Genomic DNA, 23500 nt, shown 5'->3' on the forward strand with positions numbered 1-23500 from the left:
AGCTGTAACTTTGTCTTAGGCTCCTAGAATTGGATCTGGTGCTATTGTCTTTCTATTTCAGCAAGGTCCACACCCTCATGTGAACCTAGCATCGACAACTCTCCTTATGGAGACTTTTGGTCCATAGAAAGAACCCTAAGTAAGGCATAGGATGATACTAAGGATAGAGATTTTGGTGGCCATTTGAGCTGTGCTCCGATTTTATGAGGTCTTTGGGCAATCATCCACGATTGCCATAGATGTTGAGATATTGACTAGGATCATCAATATTCTATGTTTTCTTATTGCTTGTAACATTCTTTATGGCTATTTTTACATTCACCATAGTTTTCACAAAAAACAGAGAAAAGTGAGTTTTCACAAAAAAGCATGTGTGTGTGTGTGCGTAGATTGGGGGGAGGGGTGCATTAGGGGGATATTGAGAAGATGAGAGAAGCCTTTAATTGAGTCAGGAGCCATGATCTTTCCTCCTTGTCCAAGGAAGATGCAGTGGCTCCACACATCCATTACAGCAGCCAGTGTAGGACCTGTGCTTTTACAGTGTGTATTTTGAGTCCCTTTATCTATTGTCTCTTGGGGGTAAAAATAACAACTTTTCTTACAGTATGTCTTATGAAAATATGGTTGGTAACAAATAATTGAATGATTCATGACGATTTTGTTCTCTAGGGTACAGATATTTCGGGAGTTTATCAAGGCTGATAAAATCTCAAGAAAGATGGCTGGAGAAGCTGTTGGTGGATCTGGGCCCGGCTCAATCGAGATAGCTGTTCGAAGAGATCACCTTGTGGAAGATGCTTTTTCTCAGTTAAACTCATTAGGAGCAAGACTGAAATCTGACCTTAATGTTTCTTTTGTTAATGAGCATGGTCTGCCAGAAGCGGGACTTGATTATGGTGGACTCTTTAAAGAATTTCTGACAGACTTGGCAAAAGCTGCATTTGACCCTGGGTGAGTTAGGAGAGGATGAGCTGATCATTAACCTTTTTGATTGAAGGTATTAATCATCATGAATAGTTTAACTTAATGCTACTGTGTTTGCAGATATGGTTTGTTTATTCAGACAGCTACAGAGGATGGCCTACTATTCCCACATCCAGCAGCAGCAAACTTACAGCACGGTTTGCGTATGATTGAGTTTTTGGGACGTATTGTAGGCAAAGCATTATATGAAGGCATTCTATTAGAATATTCGTTTTCACATGTATTTATCTGGAAACTATTAGGGAGATATATCTTTCTTGACGAACTTTCTACGCTTGATCAAGAACTTCATCAAAGTCTAATGTATTTAAAGGTACTTGTTATGTGAGAACCACCCCATTCATTGTTAACTGCACAAGCTTGATCTATGCATATCAAAGCCATTTAGTGCTTGTGAATGCACATTTGAATTCAAATCACGCAAGACATAATGTTTTGTCTATTACTGTGCTTGTCAACAGCGTTATGAGGGGGACGTCAAAGACCTATCACTGGATTTCACAATAACTGAGGAAGCTCTTGGGAGAAGAACTGTGGTTGAACTGATTGCTGGAGGGGCCAATATTCAGGTCGAAAATGATAACAAATTGCAGTATGTGCATGCGGTGGCTGACTATAAGCTGAACAGGCAGGTGGGAAATGATGATTCATTGGCAGGAACAGATGTCAACTTAATTGACAAAAACGTCCAGTGATTGGTCATTCACAAGTAGTTTCTTCAAACATGTTAGTTATAGAAACAAATAGGTGTGAAAGCAATCAGCTAGATCTCTGAAAATCGATTTTATACAAGTGTTTTTTTAACCATTACTATTTGTGCAGATGCAACCCTTGATATATGCATTCGCAAGGGGGCTTTCTGATCTAATTGCACCAGCATGGTTGAGTTTATTCAATGCAAAAGAGCTGAACCAAGTACATGTTCTATTCCCCTAAGCATTACATTTAGACTGTTTAGGAGCTGAGTAAGAGTAACATTTTTATGATCATGTTGCCCTTTGGTGTTTTTGTTGGTGTAGTTACTCTCAGGTGGGGAGCATGACTTTGACATTGATGACCTGAAGGCAAATACTAAATATACGGGTGGATTTACTGAGAATAGTCGCACAGTAAAGCAATTTTGGGAGGTAAACCCACCATAACTTGTGTTATATGACAGTAATCTGAAAAGGATGTAGAATTCTCTCGCATGTACTCTACAATATCAGAATCCTATTGTACACTACAGATCTAATATGGGTATAGGGTTGTTCAAATCTGGTTTCCAAGTTAATACTGAAGGGTAGAATTTTCTACTTGACAGGTAGTCAAGGAGTTTCAGCCACAAGAGCGCTGTGCGCTTCTGAAGTTTGTCACCAGCTGTTCTCGTGCTCCTTTGCTGGGCTTCAAGCATTTACAGCCTGCATTTACAATTCATAAAGTAAGGGGAATTGGTAAAGAGTGTTAAGTCTTTATACGCTGAAGCAGATAATGCATCAAAAGTGACTTAAAGTAGTGTTCAGAGTCAGCAAGAACCAATCAAGCATTCTGGTTTCAAAAGAAAGTAATCAAGCTCTCCTTGCAAGTATAACATGTACTGGACAACCTTATGTTATGCACTGCTATGCTAAGTCTAGGTTGAGCAAAATCTATCACTTCTTCTTCTTCTTCTTTTCTTCTCCCTCTCCCTCTATCTATCTGTCTCCCTGTCCCTGCCCTTGCCCCTGTCCCTGTTGCTGTCGCTGTCCCTGTCCCTGTCCCTCACCTTTCCTCTTCTTCTTCTTCTTCATGCCTCCTCCTCCTCCTCTAATCTGACTTATATTCTGCAGCCCTAAAACACTCTTCGAACATTAGCTAGAGTCAAATCCAGATGGTAGCATTTGCACTTGTTCTATATACACATTACTAAGTCTTGCATACATCATCCTGCTGCCAACTTTGCCATCTTTGTGAACCCTCAGCCTGTCCGCCACAGTCAGTTCAGATAGTAGCATTTGCACTTGTTCTATATACACATTACCAAGTCTCGTATACATCATCCTTCTGCCAACTTTTCCATCTTTGCAAGCCCTCAGCCTGCCCGTTACTGTCTTCAGCTTCACCTGCCTTCAGTTTCCGTCCTGTGCCTTGAGCTTTCCCTCTGGTGCAACTTTTCAACCTTCCTACCAGCTACTGCTCCTTGGCTGTGCCTTGTCAGGCTTTACCCGTCCTGCCAAGCTTCTGCCCTTCCCGCCAGTTCCCTTTTCTTCTGCTTACTCTTCTTCTTCCTCTTGCCTTTCCTAAGTCCTTGGCCTTCCTGCCTACATCGCTTGCAGGCAGCCTCCCTCCACAAGGCTGCAGTCTCCTCCTGCCCTTTCATCTGCTTTCAACTCCCATCTGGCTCTCTCACCCAGTGTTTTAGCCCGTTTTCTCAGCTTCTTACTGCCTTCACCACTTCTCTTCTGAGTTTTCAGCTTTCTTTTTTTTTCATTTCAGCTGCTTCCCTATCATGTGAGGGCAGCACAGGATCCCCAACTCAACCTAGAAGCCATCATGTATACAAGTCTCTCAAGGCGGTTTGGGGGGGATAGGGGCAAGAAGCCATGGAGGAGGGGTCTATCGCCATCTGGGGCTGCTTGCTTGCATCACGAAAAATAGGTCCTGGCCATCCCAAGTGTGCATGAAATGACATTGGAGCTCCTGACGAGCCCTGGACTCACCCTGCACTTGATCCCATTGGCTGCGGAGGGAGTGGATGATGGGGGTCCAGAGCTCTGCTAAGGTCGCATGTACTGAAAGTCTCTCTCCGTTGAAAGCCTCTTGACACCGCGCCTTCCAGATATGCCAACCAGTAAGACTCCCTATGATCTCCCATACCTCAGAGCGGTCTGCTGTGGGCTCCAGTACCTGGCGGATGGGTAGAGCCTCTAAACCGACCACTGCACACGACCCTGTCTCTATAATGAATATCGTGTCCTGCATCTCGGCCTCATACAGAAGGTGATGGCCCTGGTTGACCACCTGCCAACAGAAAGCTTCCCATGAGATACATCCAAGGCTGGGTGCTGTATGGCGAAGGATGTGGCATGCTCCTCTCTACACGAGTTGCGATGCCTCACACGACCAAAGATAGTGCTTTGGGATTTCTAGAGGTGGTTGTGTGCAATGCTTATAACCTCCCTCCTACATTTGGGCAAGCCGGCTTCCCACTGCCAAGTCTCCACGTGCCACCAGCCATAAAAAATACGATACCCTCCTCAGCCTCTAGCTGTCCCATAGGCGGTGCCAGAAGGTCCGTCGGAAAGGCTCTGTAATGCTGTGCTCCGCCCAATGCTTGCTACGTGATGGCGCCCAATCCATATCCTCCTGCATCAGTACGTGTCTGCCAATCCTGGCGGTGTACTCCAGGAACCTCGATGGCTTCTTGGCGACCGCAATGGCGGGCCATAGCCACTCTTTCGGATCCCACTCCAGCTCATCAAGTGGCTTGCCCTCCCAGATCCAAAGGCGCCACTCCTTGAGCTCCTGCCAAAAGACAAAAGGGTCCAACTGCCATATCTTCCCTTGAAGGCCAATCACCCGGATCCTCTTCCATGAAAGGACAGCTATTCCGTTATCTTGCTTGTCTCTGTCAAGAGCCAGACATCCCCCTTCCGGTACGGTGAAGAAAGTCCTAGGTGGAGCGCCGCCCACTCTACTTGCCACCTGTAGGGGGGTGTCTGCTGGTGAAAACCTAGCAAGCTATACCTCCCCGGGCTCTATCGGCTCTCGTATTAGGGGAGCAAGCCATTCCAGAGGTATCGCCGCGTCTATCTCCCTTCTCCTCAACTCCACTTCTCTCTGGTAGCCTGATACACGTTGCAGCACCTCCTCATCCGCCATCCTGTACACCTCCCGCCATATCTAGATGGTATGAGAGCCAGGCCAGCCTTCGCACTTGCCAATGTGTGCCCCTTCCCGATCTTTGACTTGGGGGTTCTAGATCACCGGCTGACAGTCTATCTCCTCCTGGCAGCCTGGGGGGCTCTGGATTAGGGCCTTACGGAGGCCCTGCCACACGCGGAGTAAGCTGCGTAGAAAAGGTGATCTGGGGGGGGTGATCTGGGCTGATGTGAAGATCCATCTGAAGGACGGCTTCCACTCCCCGCCAAGTCTCGGTCTACAATCTTGAAGACCCTCCTGCAATAAGACTTTCCAGGTCTGCCCGCCTGGTGTGAGGCCTCGGACAACTAGCTTGCCCAAGAGGGCCATACTCTGATACTCTAGGTCTATGATCCCAAGCCCTCCCTCTGACGATGTCGTATGATGGTCACCCATGCCACCTTGGCCTTGGAATCCTTGGAGCCATTTGACCCTGACCAAAGGAAATTCCGCACTAGGCGGCTAAGTTGCACTAGGCAGGATGAGAAGCACCAACACGAGGTGATGTACCAGGCCGTCACTAGAAGGACCTGGTTGACCACCAGGGCTCGGCCGGCTAGTGAGAGGCGAGCCATGCTCCAGTAGGTCACCTTCCTCCAAATAGAATCAAGGACAGGAAGAAACTGTTGGGCAGGAGTGATGTCGAGTCCCACCTGGAACCCTAGGTACCGGACGGTCTGCCCTCTGCTCTTCACCCATCTGAATCCGAGGTGGATGCCCCACTCCGTGCTAGAGTCCGTGTTTGTGAGGAAACCAATCGACTTTCGGTAGTTAATTTTCTCTCCCGCTGCAGAACAGAATACCTCAAGAGCCAGCCTCACTCTCTTCAGCATCAACTCATTGTCCTCTATGTAGAGTGCTGTATCATCTTCATACTTTTGAGTCTAACAACTTGGTCTCCTCTCTCACTGGAAGTCAGAGGCCGTGTAACCCGCTCACAGGTGACCTGAGGAAGTGAGACATCGCCTCTGCAAAGAGTAGGAACAGGTACAGGGCCAAGGGGCAGCCCTGCTAGACCGATCTCGCTAGTCCAAACTCCTCCCCTCGCCTACCATCTATGAGAACCTTGCTCGGGGCTAATCTGTAAAGTGTGGAGACTCTGCGAATCCAAGCTTGGGGGAAACCTAACCTCACCATGGTGCCCTCTAGGAAATCCCAATCCACCCTGTCATAAGCTTTCTCGAAATCCAAGAGTAGTACGGCCAGTCTCTGCCCACTATGCTGAGCCCACTCTGTCGCCTCAAAGAAGGTGAATACATTGTCTAGGATGTTGCTATCTTGGTGGACAAAGCCTGTCTATGTGTCATAGATGATGTTTCGAAGCACGGGGCATAGTCACCTACCAATCTTCTTTGCCAGTGCCTTATAGGCCACTGACAATAAGGTGATCGGTCTCCACTGCGAAAGCTCCAATTGGTCTCCCCCTTTGGGGAGAAGATTGATAAGGCCTGCTGAAAGGCTCCCTGGCATCTGTCCTGAAGTGAAAATCTCCTGGAAGGCCATTAGTAGGGGTCCTTCACCACTTCCCAGTAGGTAGTGAAGAAGGCCTTAGATAGGCCATCCTCTCCCAGGCATTTCTGCCTGTCCTGTGTATGGAAAGCGTCCTCTAGTTCCTTCTCTATGAAGGAGACTAGGAGGGAGTGTCCCATCTCCTCTGTGATGAGGGACAGGATGTGATCCCAGACCTGCTGTCTACATTGCTCTCCTCTCGCTGAGGCTGTCGCGTGTTGGAAAAGGTGTCTGTAGTAGTCAGTGGCAATCTCCATCACCTCGTCTGGGCTAGAACAAGTCCTATAGTGATCTCGAAGGTTGCCTATCTGCACTCCTGAGGTGCGAGACTGGTGCACCTGGAAAAACTCCTTGCACATCGTGTCCCCCTTATGTGCCTAGAAAGTTGCTAAGATGCGGAAAGAGAACTACGAGCGCTTGTCCTCTAGGCCAGCAATGGCTGCTTGTGCGTGCACCTCCTGTGTGTGGAGGGTGGGATCCCCTGGTGCCTCTTGTAATAATCTCTGCGTGGCTGCAAGGTTCCGCCGGAGTGCTCTCTCCTCCTCCTAGCTATGCTACCTGGCCTGTATGGCTGCCTCTTGGCAGATTCTGCTTGACTTGGCTAGGACCTTTGCAACCTCCTCTGCGATCCGGTCCCTCCTATCCCACTCCCTGGTCCAAATCTGCTCTATCTGTCTCGTCACCTCCTCCCTTATATGAATCAAGTCAGGGATCCGATAGGATCGTGTGTCTAGGGCAGATGCTGGGGGATCTAGTGTCAGGAGAACCGGGCAATGATTGGACAACATGGTGCCCGCAAACTGCCCAATCTTGTCTCCACGAGAGCCTTTCCACTCTCCCACATAAAACCTGTCCAACCGCTCCAGCAGGACTTCACCTAGCCGCCTGTATCCCCAAGAGAAGTCCAGCGATCTCTCTCTCCTGTGGAAGGCATGATCTCTCCAAGCATCGTGTGCTCCTAGTGCAAGTTGAAAGACCCCCCATGCCTCTTGCTCCTCTCGAGCCATGCCCTAGTAGTTTCTGCCTCTGCCCTGCTGGTTCTCCAAAGCCTCCAGGTTGTTGAAGTTTCCTCCAATGATCCAGGAGTCCACCTCTGGGAGTCCATTTGCGATCTCCACTTAGACATTGCTATGTGCCCGTGGCCTTTACCTCCGTAGGGGCATAGACATTGAGGACTCCAAGGCACGAGTCCCCAATATCCAATCTGATCCATAGAACCCCCCTGCCACCATCATCTTGTGGTCTCCTACACAGGTGGTGAGACTTGGGCCAATAGAGGTGCATACGCCTCTACTCCTATCGTGGGCACCTATGGCGTGCTCCTAGTAGGTGTGCAAGCTTCTTGGAAGTACCTTCCCTACCCGTTGGGCGTGGGTGGGAGTGAGCTTGTGCTCCTGTAGAAGTAAGATGTCGATCCGTACGGCAAGGGTAGGCTGCAGCTCTTGCCGAACAATCAACTTCCTGGAACCACGTGCCCCACTGTAGTGGAGACTATTCACATTCTAGGATGCAAGGTCTAAGCTCATGGGGAAACCTGTGATTGACCGAACATGCATCTGTTCGGTGTGGAGGATGCTGATGAGGAGGAAAAACTATGGGGCATGCAAGTACGCTTTGCCGCAGGTCTAGAGAACGAACTCCAGTCCCCCATGGTGGACCGCAGGGGTGATAAATGCTCCAGGTGGTACTATCAATGCATCTATTAGCCATGCTGAGAGTCGTGACTCTGTACACTGGTAGAAATGGGCCGCCTATGCTAGGGGCCACTCGATCACATCCCTTGAAGCTCTCCAGTGTGGAGAGGCTTGAAAGATAATGCTTAAGTGTGTGACCTTGGCTCCAGCCCACCAATTAATGTCCATCATGCAACTAGGCCACTATTGTGCAAATAGTGCTAGTCCTTCTTCTCCCATCCGCCGCCACTTGACTCTTCAACTCCTCCTCTATCTGTGTTGTCGTCCAATCCCCTAAGTGAGAGGACTGAAGGAAAAAAGCGTAGTTTGGTCCATCCGATGGTGCTAGTGGATGGACCTTGCCCCTCCTTGACTTACGAACCACAAAGATCCCCACCTCTAGTGGTAGTGGGAACTCTCCGCGCTCCTCAACTTTGAGGTAGGACCATGGGCCACTGCGGAAGAACTCCTGTGGTAATAGCTGTGCCTATCTCGTGAATGTGTGATGAGCGGCATAGGAGGATGAGTTGGTGGCTGTGTGGGAGGGGGAAAATTGCTGGTGTGAGGAGGATGTAGGCGTGTATGGTTCATCTCCTCTTGTGGGAGGAGGGGGGGTGGGTCTGGGGGGGATCACTCGAACCGGGTGCGGATTAGGTAGGATGCTCGGCAGGGGAGATAGTGGGGGGGGAGAGGAGCGAAGGATGGTGGGATGGTCGGAGATATGTGGCGGGTGTGGGGGGGGTGCTAGTGACCTTGGAAGGGGGGGGCTGTGGACTAGGGTCAGTTGGGGGAGCTTGGGACGTGGGGGGGGGTGGGGTGTGGAGGCTGTGGGATCTTAGGTGAGGTAGTTTGTGGCGTGGGTGGTGCCTATGGGGGACTGTGGTCCTGCCAGGTGGGGCGGGTGGGGGGGATGCAGAGTGCTCTGCTGAGGGGGCGTTGCTCGCCCTCTTGTTCCCTGCTGTCGAGATTGTGGCTGAGGAGCTAGTTGCGACCCCCCTTGCCGTCTCTCTCTTTGTCGTCTCTCGACCCGTGTGAAGCCGTCAACGTCCACCTGCAGGCTTGTCAGCGAAGCCGCCTTGGCTCCGAAACGCGTACAATATGCTACCTAATGCCCAAAGTTGTGGCAATGCAAGCACTGCCTTGGTTGCCCAGTCACAATGACTTGCTGCCTAAAGGAGTGACCTCTTGCCTCAATCTCCAGGAACTTTGGTATACTCTTTGTGTCTTTTACGGCCACTCGTACCTTTTGGACACCTGTAGCTGTCATTGCATCCATGAAGGAGGTAGGAAGAACTGTGCCGAAGAGCCGTCCAAAGTCCTCCACTAATTGGCGGTACTCTACTGCTAGTCCGAGGGAAAGTAAAGTGACTGGGTGTCTGAGAAATCTGTTGTGGAGTGCAAATGTCTCCATTGTGAAGCCATAATACCAGGGAACCATGTAAATGACCTCCTTCATGGAGGCATAGGGCGAGCTCTCCACTAACTCACGAGTTGCGTTTGGAGAGGTGAGTCGAACCATGAAGATCCCCCGGCCCATGAGGATTGCCTCCACGATCTGCGTTGTGCCAATGTGCCGTGTGGAGTGGAGCCAATCCCGCAGTTGGGCCCTCGATGGAGTGTCCAACGACTTGACCAAAGATTGCTGTTTCTTTCAACTTCAGCTCTATGGCACAGACGGCTAAGAGCTGTTCCTTAGAGAGGATGATGCGCAAGGTGTTTGACTGGGGGGCACTCGTAGAATGTGCCGACGTCTGACCCTAGAGGTTTCCATTGTGCGTCCCTGCTGGGAACCTACCTATCATGTTGTTGTGCTACCTGGGGGAGGGGGGAGTTGCTGCAGGGGGAGGTAGCAATTGGAGGTGGGGGGGGGGAACCGATGGTGGGTTGGTAAGGGAAAAGGCCCGAGGGGGGGCCAACGGGCAGCCAGGGGGGAAAGGCAGAGCGCAGGCGGGCCGAGGGAGAGCGGGGGGAGGGGGTTGCAGGGTGGGCATGGTTGGGGGTGATAGGGTGCATGGAAGGCAGCCGTAGGGCGATGGGCGGGCGGGCAGGCGGCCGTAGGGCGGGGGGGGGGGGGGGGGAGGGGAGGAGGACTGGTGTAGGGCGGGGGGGATTGGCGCATGTGTGGGAGGGGAGGACTGACGCAGTGACACTTCAGTCGCAGACGGGGGGCAGCGACACGACGTGATGGTGGGAGCTGATCATAGGATCTCCTATTTTGGAGAAGTCATGGTTAGCTTGTAGGGTTGCTGAAGGTGAGCCACCTCTCAGATTGCTCAACGATATACTGCCAACACCCCTTGTTGGATGCTCTAATTCTTAGGGAAGGGGATGTTAGAGTTTAGTGCAATGGTGTCCAACGAAACAGGAATTCCTTGGACACAACTGCTTGGACCAAGCATAATACTTTCTTTTTTTCATTCTTTTCCCTAGAAGGAATTATTTTCTTTGGACAAGTGACCCAGGTGAAGGACTTCTCTAGCCTTGATGATAGTGTAAGAGCCAATGTATTCTTTTCGAAACTCAACAAGCACTTCATATTAATGTTTGGGGCAATTAAATGTTCCCATGAGGGTTAGCACATTAAATGTGACACAAGGGTTGCCAGTTGTTTGAGCCAACATGGTGTGGACTGTCCAAGATTAGTTAGTAAAGCTGCATTTACAGATTTATGTATTTATTGCTTGCTCTAATTAGTGGTAAATTAGGTGGTCTACCACCCTTTCCAAGAAGGAAGGCTGGTTTCATGTATCATGGGTGAGGTTCTCCATGTAGGTTACTTTCTTAGGGGGAGATCGGTTTGAATTTCAAGACCTACTGCAAGAGATCCAAAGGCAAATACTGCAGGCCCCTAGAGGTGCCAAAGTTACTATTGAGGGTCATCATGATTCATGACTAGTAGAGACATGATTTTCACTTTAATGGTGGAAGAGGATAATTTCCTTCAAAGAGAAGACTTGGACCAAATAGAATTCACACATAGTGCTCTATACAGAGGATTCGAGTAGTGATATATTGTAAGAGGAGAGAGTGCATCAACCTAGACACAACCACTTGATAGACAGATGGAGACACATGTGATGTGGCCTTCTTTGGGTACATACCAAGGGGGAAAGAGGCTTCAAATCAGTAGGTTTACAGCAAAGCTGGCAGCCACTCCACATTGGCACATACAGGGCATCTTAGAGGCTTTTGGAGGAGGTGGATGACAACTTTAAGACTAGGAATATAGCTCTCTTCCTATGGTTAGCTCATAGGAGCTTAGTAGTTTGCACATGGTTCGGAAATGGCAAGGTGCTAGTGGCATGCCTGAGGTGAGATGAACTAGAGGAGGCATAGAGACATTGTTTTTGAGATGGCCTTGGAGCTCAAGAGGTATGGAGAAGAGCCATTTTTCATAACATAGTGGAGACCGTGATTGGGACTAGGGGGCCATAGCTTGGGTCATAGATGTAGGTCCAACATGTGGATTTGAGGATTAGCTATAAGCTCTATAAAGATATTCTAGGGTTTGCACTGAGGAAACACAGAAAGTACGGCCACAACTGAAACACAAAGACTAAGACACTGGCATGCAAAACTCAAATGCAAAACTCAAAACTCAAAACACAAAACACAAAAACATAAACAAAAATAGAGAAAAAAAAATGCACAAGATGCTCAAGGGCAGAGCTATCTAATAAGAGCGGGTGGCTCTCGCGGGAGTGGACTAAGGGAAGTGTCCATGTGTGTCATCTATCGAAGACGGAAGTTGAGTGCAGTAAGTATTAGTTAGAGTAGAGGTTGATGAAGAAAAGTGCTAAAAACACAAAAACGACCTATTGAAGATGATGAGAGGTGATCACCGACAACAATGGAAGGCTGGATGAGAGCATAGACCATGTAGCAGCAGTTGCTATGGCTGAACAACTAGTGGAAGAGGGCTGATGGACAAAACTTGCAAGACAAGGATTAGGCTAAATGGTGGGAAGCCTTGCCTATTTATAGATATGGAAGGATCCTCCAAATTAGGGTTTTGCATATGGGACACAGAAACTCTCTAGAACCACTTATTGTTTAATGTCATTTTTGGTAATTTGCATGTTTTGGGGTTGTTTTAAAAAGCTAATTTTGTTTGGAATGAATTTCTAGCTTAACAACCCCTCTCATGTCAAAAGCTAGAACTAAGAAGGGATTAGAAGAAAAGCTCAAGGCAATGTTAAAACTTGAAGGCATGCCACCCCAAAGTAGCTAGGGCATTAGACAAAGGGTGTACGTTGGTTGTCCAATGGTATACCAGAACTATAGAGGTGATCGTTATCTTATCAAGGGATTCCAAACGATCACCCTAGAGAGGCCAAGGCATCGGACAAAGGGTGCTTGTTGGCTGTCCAATGGCGCACCAAGTTCTGCAAAGGTGAATGGAACTAAATTGAACTTTTTTTTTGGGTTGATGTAATGTGTCCCTAGCGGAGATTGGAAAGGGATGATGAGATCCAACACATCACAAAACAAATATGCGAACCCAACCACTCGAGGGTGTTGATGATGGGGGAAAGGGTGATGAAGGATTGTGATGTGGCCATAAGGTAGGGAAGAGCCGCCGATGGAGATAGCTTAGGATCCGCCTATGTGTGTTGTGCACAATGAGATGCATAGTAGTATGCTATATGATGAGAATGCATATGTAGCAGGTGCCATTGGACAATGTCCCTTGTGGCAAAATTATTCACTTGACCAAGTGTCCTTTACAAAGATGATGAAATCATGCAATGCGAAGGGGAAGGTACAACAGGGGGAGAGTCGGACGTCGAAGACAAGGGTGGAAACATATAGAATACCATGAAAGGGTAAGTATCTTCTCTTAACCTTGGATGTTGATACCGAAGGAGGAAAAAGAGTTTGGTGTTTGTCAGTGTGTGGTGCTGAGAACCATGGTAATGGATAAAGATGAGGATGAAGCACCTTGATTAGAAGTGCAAGGTAGAAGGAACCACCATGATATCATCAAGAGAGATGCTACACGATTAGCCTCAAGAGGGGAAGCCTTTGTGTTGGTAGAAGAGCAAATCTCCTAGGAAGATCAAACCACGAAAGAACGATGTACATCCTATATCTCTAGTCAAGGAAGGACTGGTTCAAACTTGCATATTAGCCCTACATTGAACTACAAAACCTTGTGAGGAAGATTAGTTTTTTCAAAATAGAGGCGAATAGTGAGATACTTCAGAGCAAAAAAAAAGAGAAAATGAGAGCTAAATGAAAAAAAAACAATGCAATGAGTGTGTGTGCAGGAGTGAATGCAACGGAAGACTGAAGAAGGAAAGACTAAGGATGTGGCCACCATCGTGTACATTCATAAGCAATTTGCTACCAATGAAACACCTAACGAGGTGAAGTGGTCCTAGATGGAGGGATAGAGGATAACCTAGAAATGGATGCAAGGAGTGCAATGGGTGAGGAGCTAGCAGAACAATCACCTAATCCTTCAAGAGTATTGAAAGATATAAGTTGCTGAGGTTGTCCGTGTGCCAAATGTCCAGTGGCTATTGGGACAAGAGTAGACGGGGCAGAAGTGGGAGGTGTAAGCCCATTGGATTGTCCAGTAAGAGTGGAGGTAGCTGCAAGGGTCTGCTGAGGTTTCTTAGGAGGAAGACCATGGCCTTGTTACGACACTTCTTATCCACATGGCTCGATCTTTGGTAGTGTGTGAAAACCTATTTTTCTTAGGGAGTTGTTGCGAGATGGGTTTTGTTTCCTTGTTTCTATGGAAGGAAGGGGTGTTACCCTTGTTCTGAGGTGTCTTGGCAATTTGATGAGGCATGTCCTAGAATCTCAGAACCTTTGGGATTTAGTGCAGGGGTTGGAACCCCAACTTGATCTTGCTCTTGTTTCATGTGAGGTTGTACGCTCATGGAAGGCTCGTAATGTCTTTGCTATGATTGAGCTTATGTAGAGCTTGTTGCTTGAGTTTCACTCTCAGCTTCAGTATTTTGACTTAGCATCCGAGCATTGGGCACACTTGATTGACCAGTATGTGGCTCGAGATAGGACCTATTGCATCAATTTGGATCATGAGCTCCAAAATTTCAAAATTATAGACAAGGATGACTTGAAAGTCAAGTTGGTTGAGTATTGGCGTCTCCTTGTTGAGTTCTCAATCACTAGGGTTTCTAAGTCCCCTGACAATTAGGTTAGCTGTTCTTTAACAAGCTGCCAAGAAAATATTTCCATTTTGTGCACAAGTAATTTTATAGCCTTAGATGCCCACATTTTGATGAGTTTAAGTGTCAACTGTTGCATTATGCACGGTTGTTCGATCAATTTTATAACACGTCCTTGATAGAGGGGGACTCTAGTTGCATCTTCTCAGAGCGGGCAATAGGGCAAGGGCACCCTAAACTCAAATTAAAATCAAAATCAAAATAGGGTCAATGAATCCTAAGGAACCAATCAATCCACACTTAAACCTAGATGGTAGAATGTACGTAAAAAGAATAGGTATTGTGAACATTGTCAAAAGGTTTGCAATTATGATGATGAGTGTTGATCTAAGGTAAGAGGCATAGAACCCAAATCCAAGAATTAGACCCTCGTATCCCAGTTGGGTAACCCCCAACAAGGGAAGCAGGAGAGTGGTAACCCTTAGCAAGGGCAGTGGAGAGGCCAGACCCACACTGCCAACAGTCTATTATCTCAGTTGATGGACTACGCAACTCCAAAGGGTTTGTCTGACTAGTCTGCAGAGGCCCACATCGTCTCCTTAGAGATATTGAATGGGAATCTCGTTCATATATGCGAGTTGTCTCTTGATGAGGTGCTTGCAAAGGCCCACTCGTCACAATTGAGCATGACAATATTTGTTTGGCTTGTGGATAGTGGAGCTACCTATCACATGACTCCTAGAGTGGACATTTTTATTTCTTGAGCCCTTGTAGGCGGGAGTGCCCGCGTAGGAAACAACCTGTCGGTCAAGATTCAAGCCTAGGGTCTTGTTAGTTTTCTCACTGAAGTGGTTCTAGATCTTTCTTCACTGAATTATGTCCCCGAGCTTGGGATGAACTTGTTGTCTGTTCAGCAGCTTTTCCAATTTGGAGCGAGTAGTTTTCTTCACAGTGACCACAGTCAAGGTCCTAGACTCTTAGATTGGTTTAGTGATTGCTCGCAGCATGGCACAACCTAATGGCCTTTTCCACATGACACACTTTCTTACTGAGCCGACTATTGATGATTCGGAGTTCCATTTCTAGGCTTTGGCCACTACAAGGGAGTATAGAGACTCTAAGCGTCTTCAATATTTTCGCTTAGGACATCTTGGCTACGACTCTTTTTGTGAGCTGTCGTGTCAAGGGATGGTTGAGGGCCTTCCATGCCTAAAACTATCTTGAAAGGTTTGTAAAGTATATCAGCTAGGTAAGCAACATCTTACACCCTTTCCTCAACAATCTATCACTTGTGCTACGGAACCCTTAAGGCTCATTCATATCGATCTTTGTGGTCCCACATCCATTGCTGCCTTAAATAGCACATTGTACCTCTTTTTGATAGTGGATGATTTCTCCAGATACATGTGGGTGTACTTTCTTAAGCACAAGTTCGATGCTTTCACTTATTTGAGTGCTTGGATACTGTTGGCTCATAATCAGGCTGGTCGTCTTTTCGGTACTATGAGGAGTGATTCTGGTGGCAAGTTTACCTCCCATGAGTTTTCTGAGTATCTATAGGAGCAAGGTATTGCACACTAACTTATCTCTACCAACTCTCTTACAAAGAATGGAATCATAGAGCATAGGAATTAGATTGTCTTGAATATGGCATGCTCTATGCTATTCGTAGTAGAGCTTCTTGAGCGCCTTTGGATTGAGGCTGTTACCACTTCAGTGTATATGCTCAATTGATGCTCGACTACGGCGGTTCCTAAAAAGACTCCGTACAAGGCATTTTTTGGGCTCTTGGCCTGTTATTTCTCACTTCGAAGTTTTTGATAATCGTGCTTATATGCACACTCTTGATGACAAGATAGGAAAGCTCACCCCTTGAGCTGATCTCTTAATTTTTGTGGGCTATTCTCTAGATCTCACTGTCCATCTGCACAAGGATATCTCGGGTCAGCCTTTTGATGCTCATACCTATCATTCTGTTGTAGGGAAACTACTCTGGTTGATTCATACTAGGCTAGATCTTGCATTCTCAGTTACTTTTCTTAGTCGGTATTTTTATGCACCTAGAATGTCTTATTGGATTGCTTGTCTTCGTGTGTTATGATATTTAAGATGTATCTATAGTTTTGGACTAACGTATGGTCATGGTTTATGCTTGCAGGGGTACATTGATTCTGATTGGGTGGAAGATCCTAACATCCGGCATTCTCATGGCAGCTACTTGTACATCTTGGGCATAGCACCCATCTCTTGGGCCAGCCGTAAGCAAGAGATGTTGGTGGTTTCCATGGCTGAGGTAGGGTATTGGACTCTCTTCGATGGTACTACGGAGGCCATCTGTTTGAGAAACTTACTGGCCGTATTACAATTCCCTTGCGAGTTGTCTATAGTTGTCCACTGTGACAACCAAAGTATCATTGCCCTAGCGGGTAATCCTATCATCACCCCTCGGATATGGCATGTGGTGGTTCACTACCATTTCACCAAAGAGAAGGCTGAGCTAGACACCATTTGCCTAGAGTTTGTGCTGTTAAGTGACAATTTTGTAGATATTTTGACCAAGGTGGTCAACTCACCGGTTTTATAGTATCTTCTGTTGTGGATTGGCTTGGGTACACCCTCCTTTACTTCTTCCAATTGACGGGGAGAGAGTGCTTGCCTCTTACTTCTCCCTTTAGTTTGAGAGGGGGCCCTGACATTCTTTCACCACTGTCTACTGCGTTTGCACCTAACAACTGTCGTGTAGATTTTCTCTTTTCTCAGGTATCTTCGTTTTTAGTCTTTCTTTCTCCTGTACTACGGTCTGCATCAGATCCAGCCTTCCTTGGCTACATTTGCTAGTGTTCGATACTCTGAGGCTACCTTTGCTATGATTCAAGATCCGTTCAGAGTACGACACAATCTATAGCTCATAACCTCAGCCTTGATCCCTAGAGATACGAGAGTTCGAGGTTGAGTATTCATTGCATAGTGTGATTGTTCCATGAGCACTGTATATTCATTATTCATTCTCCTTATTATTCATTGTGTTCATTGTCTCTATCTTACCCTAACCGTAACTGTGTTCTCAGTTTACTAGTTTGTTCTTTTTCATACGTCTGGTTTTGTGCTTTTTGCATTTAGAGCATTTCTTCACACAGTAACCACCAGTTGGAGTAGAGGCTGATGAAGAAAAGTGCTTGAAACACAAAAATGACCTGTTGAAGATGATGACAGCTGATCTCACTGGCAATAATGGAGGGCTGGGGGACAACGTAGACCATGTGGCAGTAGTTGCTGGGGCTGGACAGCTAGTTGAAGAGGGCTGATGGCCAAAATCTGCAAGACAAGAATCTGGCTAAATGGTGGCCAGCCTGTTACATGTTTTGGGGCTGATTTAAAGAGCGAATCAGTATGGAATGAATATTTAGCTCAACAAGCTCTGGTTGCCGCCTCGATGAAGCTTCTACGTGAAACCATGTCTTTCATAGATGGCGGCTCCTGCACTGTGGTGAAGAGTGGAAGTGCTCTTTAACAGACAGTATTTGGACCCCCAAAATTTTTAAATCAAAACTTAGGGAGGAATGCTTCTTATTAGCTTGTATTCAGCAGGACTGAGATTTAACACTGTCAGAGGGTGCTGAGATCAGGTATAGGGAGACTAATTCCATGAGTAGAAGTCTACACAATGAGTACTTTGTACTTGGGAGGGAGCATAGTCTGCTCTCCATTGTACAGAAAGGCAGCCCTAGTTGAATTTATACCTCTTTAGTCATCACTTCCTTCACCATACCCCTAGACTCCCTTGAGAGGAGTTATATATGGTATGATGTAGCTCTAGCTTTGTTGTTGAGTCTTCTTGTTCTAGGTTTGACCACTTCTTAGTTTGTTGTATCTTTTGATGTCTGCTTATGTGATTTGATTAACCACATCTTTTATTACAATAAGAAAACCTCATATTATGTCAAAAGGGCTTTGATTTGAGTATTGCCAGTGATTGAGATTCCATATTTCTAATCTCTGGTGTTTCGGTTTCAGTATTGAGGTTATGGATAATGACCCTTTTAATTTTAGAAAGGAAACTTCTCATTAACCCTTGTTAAAATTAATTTTCACTCTTTCAGGTCACCTGTGATACCCCTCTTTGGGCAATGATAGGCGGACAAGATGTTGATAGGCTTCCATCTGCTTCCACTTGTTACAACACTTTAAAGGTTTGTGTACTTATTGCATGGGAGTGGCTTGCTTAAAATGATCATGTACGAAAGGTCCATATTTTTTTTCTCCCCTTTTTACAAGTATGTCTGTATATCATGCTGTATGCCATGAAGCCCTGTGGCTTTGGCTTTCGAGGAAGCAATATATGAATTCTGTGAAAAAGGCGCTTGGGGGGTTGGGGGGGGGGGGGGTGAAACCTTCCATAATGGAAATTTCTGGCTAGAACTTGATCATCTGGCCATTGATAATCACTGTAGGACTGGTTTTCCCATACAAAAGCGAGACTTCATCAATCATGTTGTAGGGAAAACCCATATGAGCCATGGTCCCCTTAAGGATATCCTAGTTGACTATATTATAGACATTCTTGATATTCAATAAAAGGAAACTGATCCCTTGTCCCTACTAGGATGTAACCAATTTATAACCTTTAAAAAGTTAAGATTTGTTCAGATCCTTTGGCTCTAGAAAGAACTTGTAGCATGATCCTTTGTCCCAACTAGGATGCACCGAATTTATCACTCCAAAAAGGTGAAGATTGCTAAGATCCTTTGGCTTTAGACAAAACTTGCATTACGGATTGTGATTTAAAGCGGGGGATCTAAGATATTCTGATTATGTTTGTCAGTAACTTACAATCAACTAATCACTCTGCTACAAGTTGGATGGTATCCACCTTGAACTGAAAAACTCTGATTTTGCAAAAGAATATGTAGATGATGTTGCCCAAAGTAAATCATGAGAATACGTGGGTCCAGTGATAAGAGAGAGCAAAAAATGAATGATTCCCCACAATAGCTAGAACTATATTTGAACTTGTGCAAAGCCCAAGGTGGTGGGGGAAAGAAGCCAAGGGTGAGGAGTGTAGATCCACTTGTTCGAGCTCTTAGTACTGACATGAGTCACCCTGAAATTACTCATCATAAACACATTCTGAGTAAGCAGATGATGGAAGCACTATTACATAGAAAGCCATTCCATAAAGGTTCAAAAAATGCTAATGTCTCTAAAGCTCTTTAATGTACAAAACATGTTTCTTAAAAACTTGACCTTTTCAAAGGGTCATAAATGCAACATTCTGCAGGTAATTTAAAACAGTCAAGCTGTATATGGCTGCTTTGTTAATGTAATATGGAGTAGTTCCTGAATTCTAGTAGAGAATATGGCTTAATGCTATTTTAAAGCTGTTATTATGCATCAAGTTCTAGTTATGTACCATATGGTTATATGAAACTTGTTTCTTGCTGGTTCTTAACTTCTGTGAGCTCATTTCCTACATATGAAATCTGTATGAAACTCCTTGTTTTCAAAACTCCTGGCTACACTCGATGGAAGTCTAGAGCTTTGATAGAGTGGCATATGCCATAAGAGTACTTTCCATTGAAGACTAGTTGGTAACGAGTCTTCCAAATATGCCATCATGGGAGCCTCCTAATCAGCTCCCAAATTTCTGATCAACACGTTGAGGGTGTTTACAAGCATACTAGGCTATTCTATAGAGCCCACCAACAAGCTTGAGTGCAATAACCATTTCCAGAGGTGTCTCATGTGTGACAAATAAAGTGGCAAAAATTAAAATCCAAGATTGTAAGAAATTTTTTTTCTCATCCCGATAGTTTCCGAGTCATCATATATAGCATTTACCATCCCCCTGCAGATAGTGCAGGCAATATTCTGTGTCCAAATCTTGGAGTCTGCTTTGGATTATGTAATAGATCTATCTCATGACTATGTCTGGGTGTCCAAATAAATCAAACAATGATATGGTCTATCAAATTCCATCTATAGCAATGCCCTTCGGTCTAGTTTGGGTGCAAAATGTCTAGTGCGGTTATCTTGTTCAAAAGTTGAGCATAAAAATAAATGAGATAGGAGTGACTTTGTGGAACATCCTCATAGCAACAAGCCAAGCCTTTGTTTGTGATCCAAGCTAGAGTTGCCTATGTCACTATTATAGTCTCTGCTGTGCCACAAAAACCATCCTAAGAGCTCTCCTCCAAACCTCTTGGGCCTTGGTGTAGTCCCGTAAGTAGTGCCTTTGTGTCTCTTTTGGCTCTACACACTTCACACAGGTGACTAGGCACTTGCCATAACCAACCTTAATGATAGTTGCTAAGCCCCTGTTACTAAATTGATTGCTTATTACGCATTCTCTATTTAGTAAATTTATGTCAATAAATTAATTACCCACTTTTCTTTAAGTGTTGATGATGATCTAGCATGGCCATGAGACCATTTAGAGACTAGTATTTCTAGTTAATGGGGTGATTAGAGCACTGTGACGGGGATATCTGGTATAGGCAATACAAGTTATGAAGGGGGAAGGAAGTGTTTGCCAAGTGTAAGAGTGTACACAAGACCCAAGGAGTTACACATAAATGAAGATGGATTGAGTTCTAAGAAGAGGAAGTGCATTAGCCTATAAAAGGGAGGCTCTCCTTGGGTGTGGAGGAGGTGAAGAAAGCATCACTTTGCATGTATGCAAGAGGAGGAGAGAAGGTGGTTCGAGTCTCACAAAGTGCTGCGGAAGCTCTGCTAAAATCAAGCACCAAGAAGAGAGCCCTACACATATTGTGTAGGAGAGAAGAAGAGAAATCAAGAAGATCAAAGGAGCCAACTTCTAAGTTGTGCAAGTGCTTGCCGGTTGTATACCGTGCAAGGATCTATGTAAGTTCATGCTCGCCAACCCTCGAGTTGTGCAAGTGCTGTGGAAGCTCTGCTGAAATCAAATTCCAAGAGGAGATCCCTACATATATTGTGTAGGAGAGAAGGTGCAAGTGTTGCGGAAGCTATGCTGAAATCAGGCTCCAAGAGGAGATCCCTACACATATTGTGTAGGAGAGAAGGAGAAACTCAAGAAGGATCAAAAGGTGCCAACTTCCAAGTTGTGCAAGTGTTAACCGGTTGTATACCGTGCAAGGAACCGTGATCTTGTTCCCAAGATCTACAAGTTAAAAACTGTCTTATGTATAACAGGAGCTTGCTCCTTGTCAATAATATAACTCCACAAGGGGGGGGGGGGGGGGGGGACTGGCCCATCTTCCAATCCCTAGTGTGTTGTCAGTCTCTCAATCTCTCTCTCTCTCTACATCTTTCTTTTCTCTCATTTGTTCTCTCTTTGTGCCAGCATAATATTCACCATATATCTTTTAAGTATATAAGAAGGTCGAGCGTGTATCTCGGATCTTATAATAGTGGTATCAGAGCAAGTCTCTTTGCTTTTCTCAAAGTAAAGGCGATCCTTTCAAGAAGAAGGTAAAGATTACAATTGATGAAGTACCCACAATTGAGCAATTAGAGGTTCAATTGACAGAGTATCGTAGCTTGTTGGAGATTCCCAAAGTACGTCAATTGATTGACAGCTCAAGGGCAAGGAAAGAAGCTACTTATGAAGGAACAAATCCTCGAAAAGATGGTGCTACTAGAGGAAACACCATTGCACGAATTGATGGTGAAGGTGCAAAGCATCCAATTGCTGAGAAGCTTTCTAGAAGGAAGGACTTTTGGGTCAAGAAGAGTAAAAAAACCTCACCTCGAGTGAGGCGGATAAGGAGGGAGCCATCTCCCTCAGCAACCAGCTACTTCCCTGATTACTCAGGTTCCTCCTCTTCCTTCTCATCTTCTAGTTCCTACTCTCTTGGTTCTAAGTCTCGTGCAATCCATAAACGGACAAAGAGGGACCATAAGAGGAGCAAGCTTAAGAAGACTAAGACTTTTAAGTTTGGGGATAAGGACATAAAGTTTGACTCTTACTTTGGTAAGGCAGATCCTGCTAAGGCATAAGCCTTTGTTAGGCAATTTGAAGTTACTTTTTTTAATGGTAATTTCTCAGAAAAGTCCAAGCTTAGGTATGTAGGCATGCACTTGAAAGACACCGCTAGCAATTGATAGTTGACTCTCATTTTGGAGGGAAGGAAACCTATAACTTGGGAAAAGTTCAAGAAGAAGTCTTATGCTCAGTTTTTGCCTCTTGATTTTGAGAATGATGTGAAGGAGTGGGATTGGCTAGGATAGAAAGAGCAAAAGAAGGTCACTAGTTATGTGGACAAGTTTTGGTCTACTCTTCTCAAGGTTACTCCTTTCATGGAGATTCAGCGATGAAGAGAAGAAAATGAAGTTTAAAGCTGGCCTACTCTGTCATTTACACAGAACCATGAAAGTGTATCTACATGAAACCTTATCTCGCATGGAGTCTGCCATCATAGCTGAAAGTTTGCATATACCTGGTATATCTCGAAAGTTGGAGATGAGTTCTTATAGAGCTAGACAAGAGCAGCTCTATGAACAACCAAGAGACAGGACTAATCGAAGAAAACCTAGCTCTATTCATGACCAATATTCAAAGTCAGAGGGTAACAAGAAGAAGTGTAAGTATCTCTCACCCTCTGAGATACAAAAGTACAAAGAGGAAGGAAGGTGCTTTCTTTGTGGTGAGTTAGGGCATATGAAGCGTGATTATTCTCACAAAAGGAAAGAAGCAAATATGATTAAAGATCCTTCTCTGCCATCCTCAAATTCTATTCCGGATGTGCAAGCTAAGACTCATTCAAATGAGAAGAAGAGACAACTCTTAAAGGGTTGGGGGACACTCAACAATCAACGAGTTTTGATACTCTTTGATCTAGGGTCCACATATAATTTTGTGCTAGCAGATACTGCTGAAAGGCTACAAATTCCACTGGATCGATTGGGAACACCAATCAGATTAGGTTCGGCATTTGAAGGACTTACAACCAATTCTACTCCTATCTAGGGGAAGTTGAATATTAGAATTGGGGATTACCGTGACCAAGAATCTTTTCTACTTGCACCCATTGGTAACTGTGATATTATCTTAGGTATGCCTTGGCATTACAAGATTAGACATCTCCCCGATTTTGTTAAGAAGACCCTTGCATTTCAATTCAAGGGTCGGAACATAGTATGCATTGCTAATGCTGGAGATTGGCATGTGCCAATGGTTAGTTATGTTAGCATTTCTAAAGAAATGAAGAAAGCTATTTTCTGGGTATATGATTTTTGTGAGAGAGTCAAAAGAAGCTAATAATTCAAGGGTACTTGATGTCTCTAATGAACACACAATACCAACTAATGTTTCTAAGTCTTAGACTTTAAAATAAC

At 45.5% G+C, this 23500-nt stretch overlaps 1 protein-coding gene across 2 annotated transcripts in view; it reads left to right on the forward strand.

Annotated features, from left to right (window-relative positions):
• UPL7 (ubiquitin-protein ligase 7) overlaps positions 1-23500 on the forward strand; it is a 112231-nt gene that overhangs the window by 76513 nt on the left and 12218 nt on the right. Inside the window, exons 7-14 of one of the 2 annotated variants that reach the window (XM_087694746.1) lie at positions 670-951; positions 1045-1297; positions 1446-1616; positions 1807-1899; positions 2004-2111; positions 2288-2404; positions 16344-16478; positions 18286-18375. In XM_087694746.1, the coding sequence (XP_087550872.1) occupies positions 670-951; positions 1045-1297; positions 1446-1616; positions 1807-1899; positions 2004-2111; positions 2288-2404; positions 16344-16478; positions 18286-18375 (1249 nt within the window). The remainder of the gene's footprint in view (positions 1-669; positions 952-1044; positions 1298-1445; positions 1617-1806; positions 1900-2003; positions 2112-2287; positions 2405-16343; positions 16479-18285; positions 18376-23500) is intronic. The other variant, XM_087694747.1, reaches the window with a different exon arrangement.

This window comes from Lygodium microphyllum, chromosome 15 (assembly GCF_053477565.2).
Source record: "Lygodium microphyllum isolate KBCC chromosome 15, Lygodium_microphyllum_v1.1.10, whole genome shotgun sequence".
Taxonomy (NCBI): Eukaryota; Viridiplantae; Streptophyta; class Polypodiopsida; order Schizaeales; family Lygodiaceae; genus Lygodium; species Lygodium microphyllum.